Source organism: Pelodiscus sinensis, chromosome 5 (genome assembly GCF_052426305.1).
Source record: "Pelodiscus sinensis isolate ZL-2025 chromosome 5, ASM5242630v1, whole genome shotgun sequence".
Taxonomy (NCBI): Eukaryota; Metazoa; Chordata; order Testudines; family Trionychidae; genus Pelodiscus; species Pelodiscus sinensis.
In genome coordinates this window covers 118,230,062-118,245,148 of record NC_143056.1, presented here as the reverse complement: position 1 = coordinate 118,245,148, position 15,087 = coordinate 118,230,062, and the positions used below count along the sequence as shown (strand labels likewise).

Genomic DNA, 15,087 nt, shown 5'->3' with positions numbered 1-15,087 from the left:
ATGATGTTCCCTTTGTCTATCTTGTTTATTTTTTCAGGGCAGGGACTGACTGTGTGTTTTTGTATAGATTGGGAACTCTCGCATTAATACAAATTAGAGATGGGCCAAACCAGCAGCCTCCCCCCCAAAAAATCCACAGTCTTTGGGGGAGTTCTGGTTTGGATCAGAACTTTGCAGCTCTGGCCTGTCACTGACAGTCAAGAAGTTGATTTGCGGGGGCACTGCCTCTCATGCTCCCAATATTGTCTCATTGGTTCCTTCTGTTGTCTCTTGTTGTGTGCCTAGATTGTGAGCTGTTGAGGCATGTGGCGGTGTATTCCCACTCCATCACCAGAATAGAGCTATTCTGGGGTGTGGTTGCCGCTTGACTGGCCGTAGGACCAATGGCTGTCTCACTAGTCCATAAACCTCTTGTACCCTACACAACTCTAAGTCTGTGAGTAGTCCTACTCGCCAGTCAAAATGGTCTACTGGCTGAAGTCAATAAGCCTTCTGGGCTTCAAGGCAGTAGGGCCTAATAGCCAGAGTTACTGAGCGTCCTTGTGCCAGGGCAGTAGGGCCTAATAGCCAGAGTCAATAAGCCCTACTGGCTTCAGGGCAGTATGGTCTAACAGCCAGAGTCCATATGACTGGGGTTAGCCCCTGGTAGGGGGACCTGAGCCCACCCTGCTCCACCGGGTCCCAAACCAGGGCCCTATGAGCGGTGGGGCTGCCTACTGCTCCCTGTCAGCAGGGAATCCGACTGAAACACACTGAGAATACCTGGATGGGAGAGGCTGCTCCTGCACCCTCCCTGGGTCACTTCCTACTGGGGCGTCATCCCACATAGCCATTGGTTCTCCCAGCTCCCCGGTGGTGGTTTCTCCCTGGGTCTCCGTAGGGGCTGAGTTGTGGCAGCCTCCTAGAACTTCAGCTCCCTCAGTGTGGGACACGGGCTGCAGCAGCACTGGAGCTCTGTCTAGAGAACTTTCCCCTTCGCTGGCATGCCCAGACTGAGCTGCTCTCTGGCCTTTTATACTTCCTCAGCACTTGGAGCATGCCCAGTCTGGTTGAAGGGGCGGGACTTCCTCTGCCCACAGGGTTTTCACCCCTCACATTCTAGTGCAGTGTATGCTCACCCCATCACAGGGCAGGACCATGTTTTTGGTCTGTTTGTGTAGTGCCTAGCACATTGGGGTCCTGACCTTTGACTGGGGCTTCTAGGTGCTACTGCAGTACAAATAAGCATAATAATTAGGATGGTGCATTTTTCTGGAAATCCCCACCCCCTCATTTCCTGGGGCCACCATTCAAGCATGAGGAAGCCTCCATGGGCTCGGTGTAAGTAGTAGGTGTTTTGTTTTAAAGGTAGCTTCTTGTGGCAAGTGCCTGCACTAGATAGGAGGTCTGGGGACAGAGCGTTTTTACAGCCTTCATAAAATGGCATTACATTCGGGGAAAGCCCTGTGAGAACAGTGATAAGTTCCCTGTTGGGAGAGCTGCTAAATGCCTTTGTCACTTAAATGCATTTCAACATTGTGTTTAGAGGATGGCAGACGGAGTGAGATGAACTCCCACTGTGGCTCACCCTTTCCTGCACTGCATCCTAAAAAGCCTACAGCCTTCTTGTCAAAGCCAATCGCCCTCCCATAACCCCTCCTGTCGTTTTAATGCAGATGAAAAGCAACAAAGCATTCATTAATTACCTTTCAAAAAAAAGAAGCAGTGAAGATATTGGTCTCAGCACACACACCAGTACGGTATCATCATAACAATTTGATGCAAATCAGAATAGCGATTGTGTCTGTAAAGCACTGTTCATACTTGGGGTCTCCAACATACCACACAATCACTGTGTCAGGATGGGCAGCGCTGCAGTTGTGTGGGCAAACAGCAGCCAGTGTGCACTCAGAGGGTATGTCTACACTACAAAGTTAGTTCGAACTAACGGACGTTAGTTCGAACTAACTTTAATAGGTGCTACACTAGCGCTCCGCTAGTTCGAATTTGAATCGAACTAGCGGAGCGCTTAGTTCGAACTAGGTAAACCTCATTTTACGAGGACTAACGCCTAGTTCGAACTAGCTAGTTCGAACTAAGGGCTGTGTAGCCCTTTAGTTTGAACTAGTGGGAGGCTAGCCCTCCCCAGGTTTCCCTGGTGGCCACTCTGGCCAACACCAGGGAAACTCGTCTGCCCCCCTCCCGGCCCCGGACCCCTTAAAGGGGCACGGGCTGGCTACGGTGCCCGTGCCAGGTGCAAGCCTGCCAGCACCCAGCTAGCAGACCCTGCACCTGGCACGGCACAGAGCCACCCACCCGATGCCCCCCAGCCCACCCCCTCTTGCCGGGACCAGGCTGGCGGCTCCCGGGAGCTTGCCCTGGACCGCAAGAGGCGGGCACCTTCCTGGGCTAGTGCGGACATCGTGGACCTCGTCCACGATCTCCGCACTAGGCACAGGAAAGTGGCCGTCTAGGGCAGGAGAGCTGCCAGCCTGGCCACCCAGGACCAGGTGTGCATGAAAATCAAGGGGGTCCACTGAGACCCCCGACCCTGAGCCCTGAGCTTACAATGGCCGTACTGGGTCAGACCAAAGGTCCATCTAGCCCAGTAGCCTGTCTGCCAACAGCGGCCAACCCTAGGGACCCTGGAGGGGATGGACCGAAGACAATGACCAAGCCATTTGTCTCGTGCCATCCCTCTCCAGCCTTCCACAAACTTTGGGCAGGGACACCACTCCTACCCTCTGGCTAATAGGACTCCATGGACCCAACCTCCATCACTTTATCTCACTTCCCTTTAAACTCTGTTCTAGTTGTAGCCTTCACAGCCTCCTGCAGCAAGGAGTTCCACAGGTTGACTATTTGCTTTGGGAAGAACAACAACTTTCTCTTACTAGTTTCAAGCCTGCTACCCATTCCTTTCCTTTGGTGTCCTCTAGTCCTTCTTTATGGGAACTCAGGAAGAACTTTTCTGAATGCACCCTCTCCACCCAACCCCTGCTTTTAGAGACCTCTATCCTCTCCCCCCTCCGTCTCCTCTTTTCTAAGCTGAACAGTCCCAGTCTCTGTAGCCTTTCTTCATCTGGGACCTGTTCCCAACCCCTGATCATGTTAGTTGCCCTCCTCTCTCCCAGCCTTTCTCTTCCCCTCTCCCACCTCCTTTTCCCAGTCTCCCCCAGTTTTTTTTCAATGAAGGCAGAGTCAATGTTGGAAGAAACGTTATCTTTATTTTGTACATCAATAAGAAGGGGGGCTAAGGAAGGGTAAGTGGAAGGAGGTGAGGGAGGAATGGGGTACGAGCCCCCGATGGGGTGGGGGTCGGGACCCTTTAAGCGCAGCCCTCGGCTAGCCTGAGACAGCATCTCCATGCTCTAAGTCCTCCTTTTATGCCCTGCCGGCACTGCTTCCGGCCATCCTTAAGCCCTGTTCAGAGTCCACTCAATGTGGACTTGCTAGTTCGAACTAGCAAAACGCTAGTTTGAACTAGTTTTTAGTTCTAGATGCGTTAGTTCGAACTAGCTTAGTGTAGACGTACCCGGAGAGAGCTCTTGCACAGCCTTGGATCTGGTTTTGTGGCAAATGCAAAGGGATCGTTATCTTTTAAATTGGAATGGCCAGCAGCAGGGCCAACCTCTGGGTACCATTTTATCTGAAGGGCCTGTTATTGGGACATGAACTTGTGACCCACTTTGTCTGGGAAACTGAATTGACACTGCCTGAGCCATACGGATACTTCTGCCCAGCACAGCCTCACAAGGACAACCTGACCCAGAGAAACAGAAAGAAGGACTGTAAAAGAAACAGTCATGAAAGAGACTTGAACATATCTTGGCCACATCATCTCCCTCTGGCCAAAATCATTAATAGCTACCACTTCCCTCACATGCTGTTGCAAAAAAAGCAAATATGATTCTAGGTTGTATCAACAGGTGTGTTGTAAGCAAAACTCGTGAAGTCATTCTGCCGCTCTACTCTGCGCTAGTTAGGCCTCAGCTGGAGTACTGTGTCCAGTTCTGGGCGCCACATTTCAAGAAAGATGTGGAGAAATTGGAAAGGGTACAGAGAAGAGCGACAAGAATGATTAAAGGTTTAGAGAACATGACCTATGAGGGAAGGCTGAAGGAATTGGGTTTGTTTAGTTTGGAAAAAAGAAGATTAAGGGGGGACATGATAGCGGTTTTCAAATATCTAAAAGGGTGTCACAAGGAGGAAGGAGAAAATTTGTTCCTCTTGGTTTCTGAGGACAGGACAAGGAGTAATGGGCTTAAAGTGCAGCAGGGGAGGTTTAGATTGGACATTAGGAAAAAATTCCTAACTGTCAGGGTGGTCAAATATTGGAATAAATTGCCAAGGGAGGTGGTGGAATCTCCCTCTCTGGAGATATTTAAGAACAGGTTAGATAGACATCTGTCAGGGATGGTGTAGACAGAGCTTGGTCCTGCCTTGAGGGCGGGGGGCTGGACTCGATGACCTCTTGAGGTCCCTTCCAGTCCTATTATTCTATGATTCTATGCTGGGAAAGCTGTTGCAACAATGTAAAGGGGACCTTTATAATAGCCCTTTAACAGGGCTTTATGTAAGTATGCGTAGTGATTGGCCACCTGAAATCCCTGCTGCTGAGCTCTAGGAGGGAAACAAGAAACAGACGAGTGCAAGCCAGACTGGCTTTTCTGTCTGTGTGTACAGCTCTAGCCTAGAGGGGCCCTGGCTCAGATCTAGGGCATCTAGGCACTACTGTAATGCTAATAATACTAATTAATTAATACAGGCTGCTATCTTCTAGAGCAGGGGTGGGCAAACCTTTAGGCCTGAGGAACACATCTGAGTAGGCAAATTGTATGGTGGGCCATACATGTTTGTTGGCCCAGCCTCCTCCCAGTGGTGGATTAGCCATTGGGCTAAACGGGTGTACCTAGGTGCCCCAGCCAACTGGGGAGCCTGGAAACATGTCCCCAGACCATTCCCAGCTTTCCGCACTGGTGATCCCTCTGGGATGCAAGGTCAGAGTGAGGCAAGCCCCCGACCCTGCTCCCTGCTGGAGTGGCAGGCGGAGCGGAACAAGCCTCTGACCCCACTCCCTAGCGGGAGCTTGGGAACCAGCTGAAAAGGTCCAACAGGACAGATGCTTCCCACGGACTGTAGTTTGCCCAGCCCTGTCTAGAGCATGGGTTCCCCTGGCTGAGAACCCATGTCCTAGAACATGGTGGTGTGCATGAATGAATTAATTCAGGGAGGCAGCTCGCAAATAGGAATCGGGCGGGTCATCACCCTGCCCTTACTAAAGGCTGAATGGGAAAGGAGTTTTGGTGAAGGGGCCATAGATTGGAAAAGTTGGAAGGCCACTCCTCTTAAGCCCATTTCACCTACCCCAACAAAACGGGCAAACCAAACATGACTCTTCTCCCTGTTTGAGCCCAAACACCTGAGCTCCAGTGAGTGAACAACTCCAGGTGGTAAGTGGGGCAGACACACCTACTCTTCTTATTTTCACTCCAGTATGGCTGCTGCTTCTGCTCTATGGTGGCCAAAGGGAGGGTGAGGAAGCCAGATGGAACCTTTTGTGTGATGGTGCTAATACGGTTAGAAGCAGTAGGCTTAACCCTTTCTTCCTCTGTTCTAAAGAAAGTCCTTTGTCTCTCTTAGCTACCCTCCCATCTGCTGCATTTCTTCCTGGTCCTTGGATTCTAGGAAAACCCCTGTCACACTTAACAGATCCTCTCAGAGTCAGCCTGTGCTCTGCTGGGCTTTCCAGGATGAAGAGCCACTGTTATGCAATATACAAAAATCTGTTTCCTCCTTCTCTGTCAGTCTCCTTCTTTCTGTCTGCAAGCATCTCTCTCTCTCTCTCTCTCTCTCTCTCTCTCTCTCTCTCTAACTCTCTCTCTCTCTCTGTCTCTCTCTTTGGCTTGCCAGTTCTCATTAGCCTGGAAATGAAGTGGAAAGTAATAAGGGCAGGACAGCTGTCTCCGTTCTTTCTGACCAGTTTAATGGCCCTCTGATTTCATCTTACAGACATTACAGGAGCTTCCTTCCAGCTCTCCTCTGCCTCTCACTGACACACTGCTGAAGCCCATGAGTTTACACTGCAAGCACGTGAGCCTGCGTGCACACACGCACACGCACACACACAAAGGTTCCTCATGTGGTACAATCACTTGGCATCTACAAATAGGTTGTTCCTGCTAAGATGCTGTTGCAGACACACAAGTTTATATTCTCTCTACAGGGCTGTGTCTAGACTGGCAAGTTTTTCCGCAAAATCATCTGCTTTTGCGGAAAAACTTGCCAGCTGTCTACACAGGCCACTTGAATTTCCGCAAGAGCACTGACAATCTCATGTAAGATCATCAATGTTCTTGCAGAAATACTATGCTGCTTCTGTTTGGGCAAAAGCCCTCCTGCACAAATCATTTGCGCAAGAGGGCCAGTGTAGACAGCACAGTATTGTTTTGCGCAAAAAAGCCCCGATGGCTAAAATGGCGATCGGGGCTTTTTTGCGCAAAAGCACGTCTAGATTGGAACGGACGCTTTTCCGCAAAAAGTGCTTTTGCGGTAAAGCGTCCGTGCCAATCTAGATGCTCTTTTCTGAAAATGCTTTTAACGGAAATTTTTTCCGTTAAAAGCATTTCTGGAAAATCATGCCAGTGTAGACATAGCCCAGGTGTATTTGAGCAGGGCTTGTTCTCTCTGTTGACTGTAGAAAAGAATTTGTCAGGAGCTTCTTTCTTGAAGAGAGCTATGAGAAAATGTTACCGCCACAAAACAGCTTCTGGGGCTTGCCTTCTGTAGGCAGTGTAAGGGGTCCAGTTTTTAAAGAGCACAGAGGGCTCTCCGTGCTATTTATTTGAAAACTGGACCCTTTAAACTCCATTCATCTGAAGAAGTGGGATGTGCCCACGAAAGCTCATGGTACCATCAACACATTTTGTAAGTCTCTAAGGAGCTACAAGACTATTGGTTGTTTACGTTTTTCCAGTTACAAACTAACACGGCTACCCCTCTGAAACTTCTGTAGGCAGGCATGTCTACTGTCAAACTTCAGTAATTGGCCAGTCCTTGACTGTATTTATCATTGTCTGTCCACCGTCAGTCATAGCAGCCATTCCCTTTTGTGTAGCATGTAGTGATGGGTCCCTAAGCAGAGTGGAAAGGGGGTGGTAGGATGCCAGGCCAGCAGAGGAAATGGAAGTCTGGAAGATTTGTGCTGGGGCCATAAATTCTAGTACCATACATTCACTCCACTGAATCTTGATAAAGCTGTTTTGATGAACTTGTAGCCTACCTGGAAATCAATCGCTGGTGGAAATCAAGCAGCACAAATCTCACACTGCCTTCACCTGACTTAACATTTGTGATCATATCTCCTATCACAAAGGAAAACAAATCCTATAAGAAAATACCCTGGGTTCTGGAATAGCAGCACTGCCATCCTGTAGGCAGGCATGTGTTGAAAGCAGGTTTTGGGCTGACTTCATCTGGAATATTTATAATCTTCCTTTTCAGAGCACTTGCCTGTGAACCCTAATGGAAGCTATGTTTTACACCTCCCCTGTAGATCAGTCATTATGGCATGTGTGCCTTCCTACATTTCAGGAGATCCATTATGGCCCCCCTGTGACTATCACACTGTCTGTATCCATTTAAAAACAACACAAACAAAAACCCTTTATACCGATGCCTGGTGATTCCTGCTCCTTTGTTCTTGGTGTCCGGCGCAATAGGCCCATTTGGAAGGGGGCAGGAGAGACAGCAGATGCTTTGTGTGTTGTGTAAAACTCATCATTTGGGTGCAGTCAGATCATTGCACCAGGGCATCACAACTGAGATTCCTACTTCCAGACTCTAAGGAGGGTGACCTAAGCCTAGCTACGGACAACCCTCATGTTTGGTTGTTTTATGCAGTTTTCTTGGTTTTGCTTCTTTTTTTCCCCTGTACTAACTCCTTGTTTTCTCTTTCTTTGTAGCTAGAACACATTCAGAAACACATATGGTATATGTAAGTAACATTTTAAAAAATCTTATTTACTGTCCTCAATATTGTTCCTTTTACAGGGATCTGGTCATCCAGAAATCTGTGAAAGGGATAGACTTGGAAGACTTGAAAACAGCTTCCATGCAGGCATAGGCCAGTAGGTGAATGGAAGAACGTCCAATGAAGATGAGATTTTAGCCCATGGAGTGAATACAGTCTCCTCTGCATAGATTCAGGCCAGGGATCCTCAGGGTACGTCTACACTGCATGGCTATTTCGAAATAAGCTATTCTAGAATAGTTATTCTGAAATAGCTTATTTCAAAATAGCACACCTCTACTGCAAAGAAGCTGCAAAATAAGTCCGAGGCAGGCTTCCCTAATGTAGACATGCTATCTCGATTTAGAGCCCCAGGATGCACTGGGGAGGAATAACTTAGAATGGCCCTGGTGAGGGGCTATTTCAAAATAGCAGCAGTGGAGCATCTACACAAACTTATTTCAAAAGAGCTATTTCAGAATAGGCATTATTCCTCGTAGAATGAGGTTTACAGATTTCGGAATAAGCCGTCCGTTATTTCGAAATTATTTTGAAATAACGGAATGGCTGTGTAGACATATTGTTATTTTGAAATAACACAAGTTATCTTGAAATAGTGGTGCAATGTATACCCACCCTCACAGGGCACATCTATACTTAGTGCAAGATCAACGCTCCGGAGGTCAATCTTCTAGCATTCAATTTAATGGGCTTAGTATGGACCCATAAATCGAACACTAAGGGCAGCCCCTCCAATGTCTGGTACCCTTCCCTTTGTGAGGAGTAAGGAAAGTCAACAGGAGTGTTTGCCCCCATTGACCTTCCAAGGCTTGTCTTAAGGTAAGCTGACTCCAGCTGGTCTTAAGGTAAGTCCAAGGCTTGTCTTAAGTTAAGCCAACTCCAGCTATGCGTTTGGAGTTGTGTACCTTAAACCGACCTTCCTGGTTTACTATAGACCAGGCCATAGAGAAGAATGTATGGTAATAGGCCCTGGTTAACTATGTGCCACTTCCCACACTAACAAATTGCTTGTTTTTTTCTGAAAGTATTGTGTCTGAGTGTGTCTTCTAGTCTCTTGCTGTTCACCCAGGGTAATTCCTGGGTGAACAGCAAGGGTATGTCTAAACTATATCCCTTTTTCGATAAAGGGATGTAAATTAAACATATAAAAATTGTAAATGAAGCCGGGATTTGAATTTCCTGCACTTAATTTACATAATGGCGAACACGGCTTTTTTTCGAAAAGCCGCTTTTCAAAAAAAAAACGTGGTCTGGATGGAGATCTTTCGAAAGAAATGCCCCATTTTGAAAGATAATGTAACCCTCAAAAAATGAGGGCATTTCAAAACAGGGCATTTCTGTCAAAAGATCCCTGCTTTGACAGCATTGTTTTTTTTTTTTCCAAAAAGCGGCTTTTCAAAAAAAAGCCGCAGCTGCCATTATGTAGATAAAGTGTAGGAAATTCAAATCCCAGTTTCATTTACAATTTCAATATGTCTCATTTACATCCCTTTATCGAAAAAGAGATGTAGTTTAGACATACCCCAAAAGACTAGAAGACACACTTTCTTGAATTCCCAAATAACTGCAGAGAATCCCTAGCAAAATCCTTAGTAAAACCCTCTTGACAGACAGACTTTCCAGGGTTTCTCTCTGGCATGTGTGGCATTTCTCCAAATAAGGAGAAATTATAGGAGACATTACTAAAAAAGGTGCTTTTGTAAACAATCATTTCATAGGCCTTCTTCCCCTTCTTCACCATCAATTAAGATGCCAGCTCATGACCTCATAACCTGCTGATGAGTGATAACTCCATGGCTTGACTGACAGCAGCAGCCTCATGCCGTGTCACAAGAAAGAAATCTATAGAAAAGAGCATTTGCTTCTGATTATTTGAGCACATGGAAGCCTACTGGCTTCTTAAAGTGGTCTTGCATTTTTGTCTCTAATAGTCCTTCATGAAACATTGATAAATAAGACTTTTGCTTCATACTGATGATATCCCCGTGAGACTAAAAATAATCCTTTGTAAGTGATAAATGGAGGGGGTGGTTCTTTGTTACACATTTCTGGAGGGTTAGTACATCTGTATGTTACCTGGTTCTATGCTATAGAAAGCCAGGTCTCAATAGCCTTACCACCACAGTGTACGAGATATTTTGGAGGATGCTGCTAGTTATTCCTGTGAGTCATGTTATTTTTTAAGCCTTTCACTGGGAGACAAACAGCCTCTTAGGCTACATCGACACTGCAAGGCTTTTGGGCAAAACTGGTCAGTTTTCCGCAAAAACCTGCGGAGTGCCCACACCGCAAACGCGCTTTTGTGCAAGTAAATTCTCAGTAAAATGGCAGAACAGAGGGCTTTTTCTGGTGTAAGTAAACCTCCTTTTACAAGGCTTAACTCCCTCTTGCGCTAAAGCTGTTGCACAACAAGGCATGTGTGGACACTCCACAGTGGTTTCTTGCACAAATAGAGCCTATCCAATAAAGCACAGGTGCTCTGATGGCCATTCAGTGAATGGCCATCAGAGATTTCTTGTGCAAGAGCGTCCATGCAGTGTGGATGCTCTCTTGAGCAAAAGCACATCACAAAAGCAATGCACTTTGAGGCGTGGACATGCTTTTGCAGAAGAAGTTTTTGTGCAAGAACTCTTCTGCAAAAGACTTCTTGTGCAAAAACCCTGCAGTGTAGACGTAGCCTTAGTGATTTTTCCTATGATTTTATTATACGAGTGTAATGTGTGCACTGGGCTCAGTTGATCTGCATGGGAGTTGAAGATGTTCAGCAGTTTGCAGGATCACATGCTTTGTTGCTAGCTTGCCCGAAATGATATAATACTGTGCCCACAGATTTTTCAAGCTCTGTGGAGTCGTCAGTCGACATGATACTTTTTAACATCAGGGAAGATTTGGGGTTTTTTAACAGAAGGTTTTTTGTTTGTTTCAAACCCTCACTGATGATCATGGGCCAAATTGAAAAAAACAGAATGTAGCGGGATTCTCCCACGCTGTGCCCCCAAACCAAATCCCACCCTCTGAGATTCCAAACTAAAATGCTGCTCATGATAGATTGTGCAGATGTTCATAATAGGATCATCCCACTTGTTTCTTGCATGCTCGGTATGGAACGCCATTAGCTGAATGACGTTCCTTTTCCTTCTTTCTTGCATGATCTGAAATGAAATGGTTAGAAGTTCAAATTAAATTTTTATGATCATTTTATATTTTTGTACTAAAGCATAAGTGTTAATGCCCCAGTGAGATGTAAATTGTTCAGGTCATCTGTGGACCCAGAAAGATTACACTGCTTCCCTTTAAACAAGGGTCGGAGTGTCAAGACTTTATTTTACACCCATAAAAGTTAGCAATGAGTGCCCAGTCCTCCATTAACTTGCACCTAACGGAGTCATTTTCACCTGAGAAAATAGAGCATAAACCGCTTACCACTCTGACTGGGCAGTGTTTCGTGTCCTTTTTGCACTCACTTTGCATGGTCTATCAATGCTAACAAGAAGAGAGTGGCTATAGACGGAATTATGTGTAGACCACAAGCACTTAAGGCTTCTATTTATTAGATTTAATGCACATTACACTCCAATATAAAACCTTTATTCATGGCCACGGATAGTTTAAGATGGCAGATGAGTGACTTTAAACTTGTACTCAGCATTCGATCAGTGGTTTCACTTAATTCTTGAAATGGATACTCATAGTCATGTTAAATCAATGCAAAACATTTAGCTGTAGTTCAGAGTAATCATGCACATGCACATGAACACACACGCTTAGGCTACATCTAGACAGCAGCACTATTTCGGGATACTGGAAGTCTCCCAAAATAGCAATTCTGCCTCTTTAAACACGCCCGTTATTTTGAAATATATTTTGAAATAATGGGCTTGCTATACCGACTTGTTCCACGAGCGTTAAGGGACTTGTCGGAATAACACTTTATTTTGCAATTTGGTGCTGTGTAGATAGCACCAAATTTCAAAATAAGCTATTTCGAAATAACCTCAAAATGTGCGTAGTGTAGATTGCGTAGCTTATTTTTAGGTAAAAGTGCTATGTAGACGCACCCTTACAGGCCCTGAAAGTTCCTGAACACAAGCTCCTTCAAAAGAAAGTGCCCAGTCACCAAACTGTCATGTATTGGTCCAACTCACCCCCATGGTAATGTGATAGTCCACTGACTCGAGTGTATGTTTTCGAGAATTTTTTTTATCTGAGATAAGTTTTCCAAAATGCAGCTAGATTTTGTGAAAGAGAGTTTTTGACCCAGAACATAGCTTGCCAAAAATCAGCAGATGATCGTTAATTCTTTTCACCTTTGCCAGTAAACCAAGTGGATGAATGAGATGAGCTATCATGGCACCAAAAGTGCAGCATGCTCAGCAACTAAAAAAGGGGGAAGGGGAATAATGATACTGATTCTGATTTGATTAGCACCTGCATAATTCCACTGAGTTTGCAAATGAGTGAGATCTGAATTAGGCTTATTGTACATATCTAGGAGATACAGGTTAAAATTTTGTGGGGAGGTTTAAAAAGCCCACCATGAATTGGAATCATGTCTTTTACACATACCATCCCTCACAAGGGAGGAAGTATTTGTAAAGCAGTATTACATTCAGCCAGTCTTTAAAAAAAATGTATGTGCAATATATATATGACATGGTTTGGCATGCACATGGGCTGGAGTGCAATGAATATGTCATTTGCTTCAGACTCAGGATGTTAAATATTGATTAATTTACTAGTCAAGCAGTCGATGGAATTTCCTCAGCTGATTCTCTGCACGCTTTGAAATGCCATGCACAGCCCGGGGTCAGCAGGGGACTCCCCAGCTGACTTTGGGTTCTGTGGAGATGCCGCACGGAGCCCTGGGTCCGCTAGGAAGTCCACAGTTGGATTTCAAATGCGCAGCACCGCATGGAGCCCAGGATCAGCTGTGTGGGGCTGCCCCTTTAAAACACCGCCACGACTTTTCAAAGCAGCAGCACTGCATGAAGCCCATACCCTGGGCTCTGTACAGCGCTGCTGCTTTGAAGCGGCAGCAAGGAGGGGGAAGCAACTAGTCAGCATTTGCTTAGTCGACATTTGCAACTAGTCAACATTTTCTTGAGGAGGCAGCAAGTGGGGGGGGGGGGGGGAAGAGGCAACTAGACAGCTAGTCCTTAACATCCTTACTCCAGATGAGGATCAGAACAGACAATCCAATAATGTCAATCATAGCACAGAGCTGGTGATTTTCTACTTCTGATGCTGTGACTGCCTTGCAGGTGATGTGCAGTTTTGCCACTGATTTTCCACGTACTTGATGAAGATGTCTGAAAGTTTGTCCATACATATACACTCTGATTTTGTGTGATCGTGATAGGTTCAGCTTACAAGGAGAGGGCATTCCACAGTGCACAAAGGGTAGCCACCAACGCTCTGTGGATGTGGCTTATTGCCTGACATTGACTAATGTAAATGAAGCTTCATGTAGGGAGCTGCATCAAATTAGAGATCCTAGTTGCGACTGCAAATTCTCAGGTGATTTTGAAAAATATTAATTTCTCTATCATCCCTGTTAATTACACTGAGGAAATCTGCTTGTAACATATGTTTATGTTTAATGTTTAACTGAGCCAGCACCTGTCAGTTGGGAACTTCAGGCAGATGAAACAAAAGCCACAGTTGCCTAAGAACTAAATACTGTGGGCTTCTACTGCTGGGCGTAGGACTTAATCCTATAGGTCTCACTGAAGTCAATGAGAAAGCTTTCATTGACTTTAATGATTGAGGGTTCAGAGACATCAGCTTGCTCACCACAGCCCTAGGGCTAGATTTCTGATAACCCTGCCTCTCCTTGCGCAACGATTTACTGCAGGAGTAGTCCTTTGGAAAGGATTGGGACTGCTCCAGAAGTGGAACATTACTCAACATGAGCAGGTGTATCAGAATCTGACCCTTAAGATCAGAATTCTAGTGCCCTTATTCATGCTGAGGAGAACCTCCCTCCAGATGCTCCCATTTCCTTACATAGGACTACTGGTGTAATAAGACTCTCTTCAGCATGAGGAATGGAGTCAGAATCTGACCCTGGATGAGTAGTGCCCATAAAGTCTGATCCTGTTTATACCTGTGAAAATCCGGAAGGCAAGTTTCTGTTTCCTTTACTGATGTTAAGTATTCCCTTCTTCCATAGCTAGACCCACTGAAATAAAAGGGACTACTCAGAGTAAATGAGATAGAATCTGATGCATGCTGAAGCCAGGTCTACACTAGGGGACAAAGTTAAACTAAAGTACACAACTCCAGCTACATGAATAATATAGTTGGAGTCAATGTACCTTATTGACCTTAGTTCAACTTACCTGTCAATTCCTCTATTCCTCACAACCTGGTGGAGTACAAGTCAATGGGTGCGTGATCAGGATTCAATTGAGTGGGTCTTTACTAGACCCTCTAAATCAATCCCCAAGAGATAGATCTCTGTAGTGTCAATCTCTCGGTAAGTCCTGAATTAGCATAATTCTGGATTCATATCAGTGTAATTAATAGCATTATCTGACTCTCACATCTGTTTGACTTAATTCACTCAGAGTACCCCATGATTTCAATGGAATTATTTGTATGAGTAACAGCTCACTGAGGGTATGTCTACACTACCCCCCTAGTTCGAACTAGGGGGGGTAATGTAGTCATACGGAGTTGCAAATGAAGCCCGGGATTTGAATTTCCCGGGCTTCATTTGCATAAAGCCGGCCGGCGCCATTTTTAAATGCCGGCTAGTTCGGACTCCGTGCCGTGTGGCTACACGCGGCACGGACTAGCTAGGTCGGATTAGGAAGCCTAATCCGAACTAGCTAGTCCGTGCCGCGTGTAGCCGCACGGCACGGAGTCCGAACTAGCCGGCATTTAAAAATGGCGCCGGCCGGCTTTGTGCAAATGAAGCCCGGGAAATTCAAATCCCGGGCTTCATTTGCAACTCCGTATGACTACATTACCCCCCCTAGTTCGAACTAGGGGGATAGTGTAGACATACCCTCAGTGAATAAAGGATTCACAGCCTGGCCATATGTTTAGGATTAGGCCCTGCGTGTGTTTTG

The 15,087-nt window shown here is 45.9% G+C and overlaps 1 protein-coding gene across 9 annotated transcripts in view; it reads left to right on the top strand.

Moving 5' to 3' along the window:
- The window catches only part of BRSK2 (BR serine/threonine kinase 2), a 502,809-nt gene that overhangs the window by 414,432 nt on the left and 73,290 nt on the right, over positions 1–15,087 (top strand). For all 9 annotated transcript variants that reach the window (XM_089778681.1, XM_089778682.1, XM_075928205.2 and 6 more), the window contains one exon: positions 7,944–7,975. In XM_089778681.1, the coding sequence (XP_089634807.1) occupies positions 7,944–7,975 (32 nt within the window). The remainder of the gene's footprint in view (positions 1–7,943; positions 7,976–15,087) is intronic.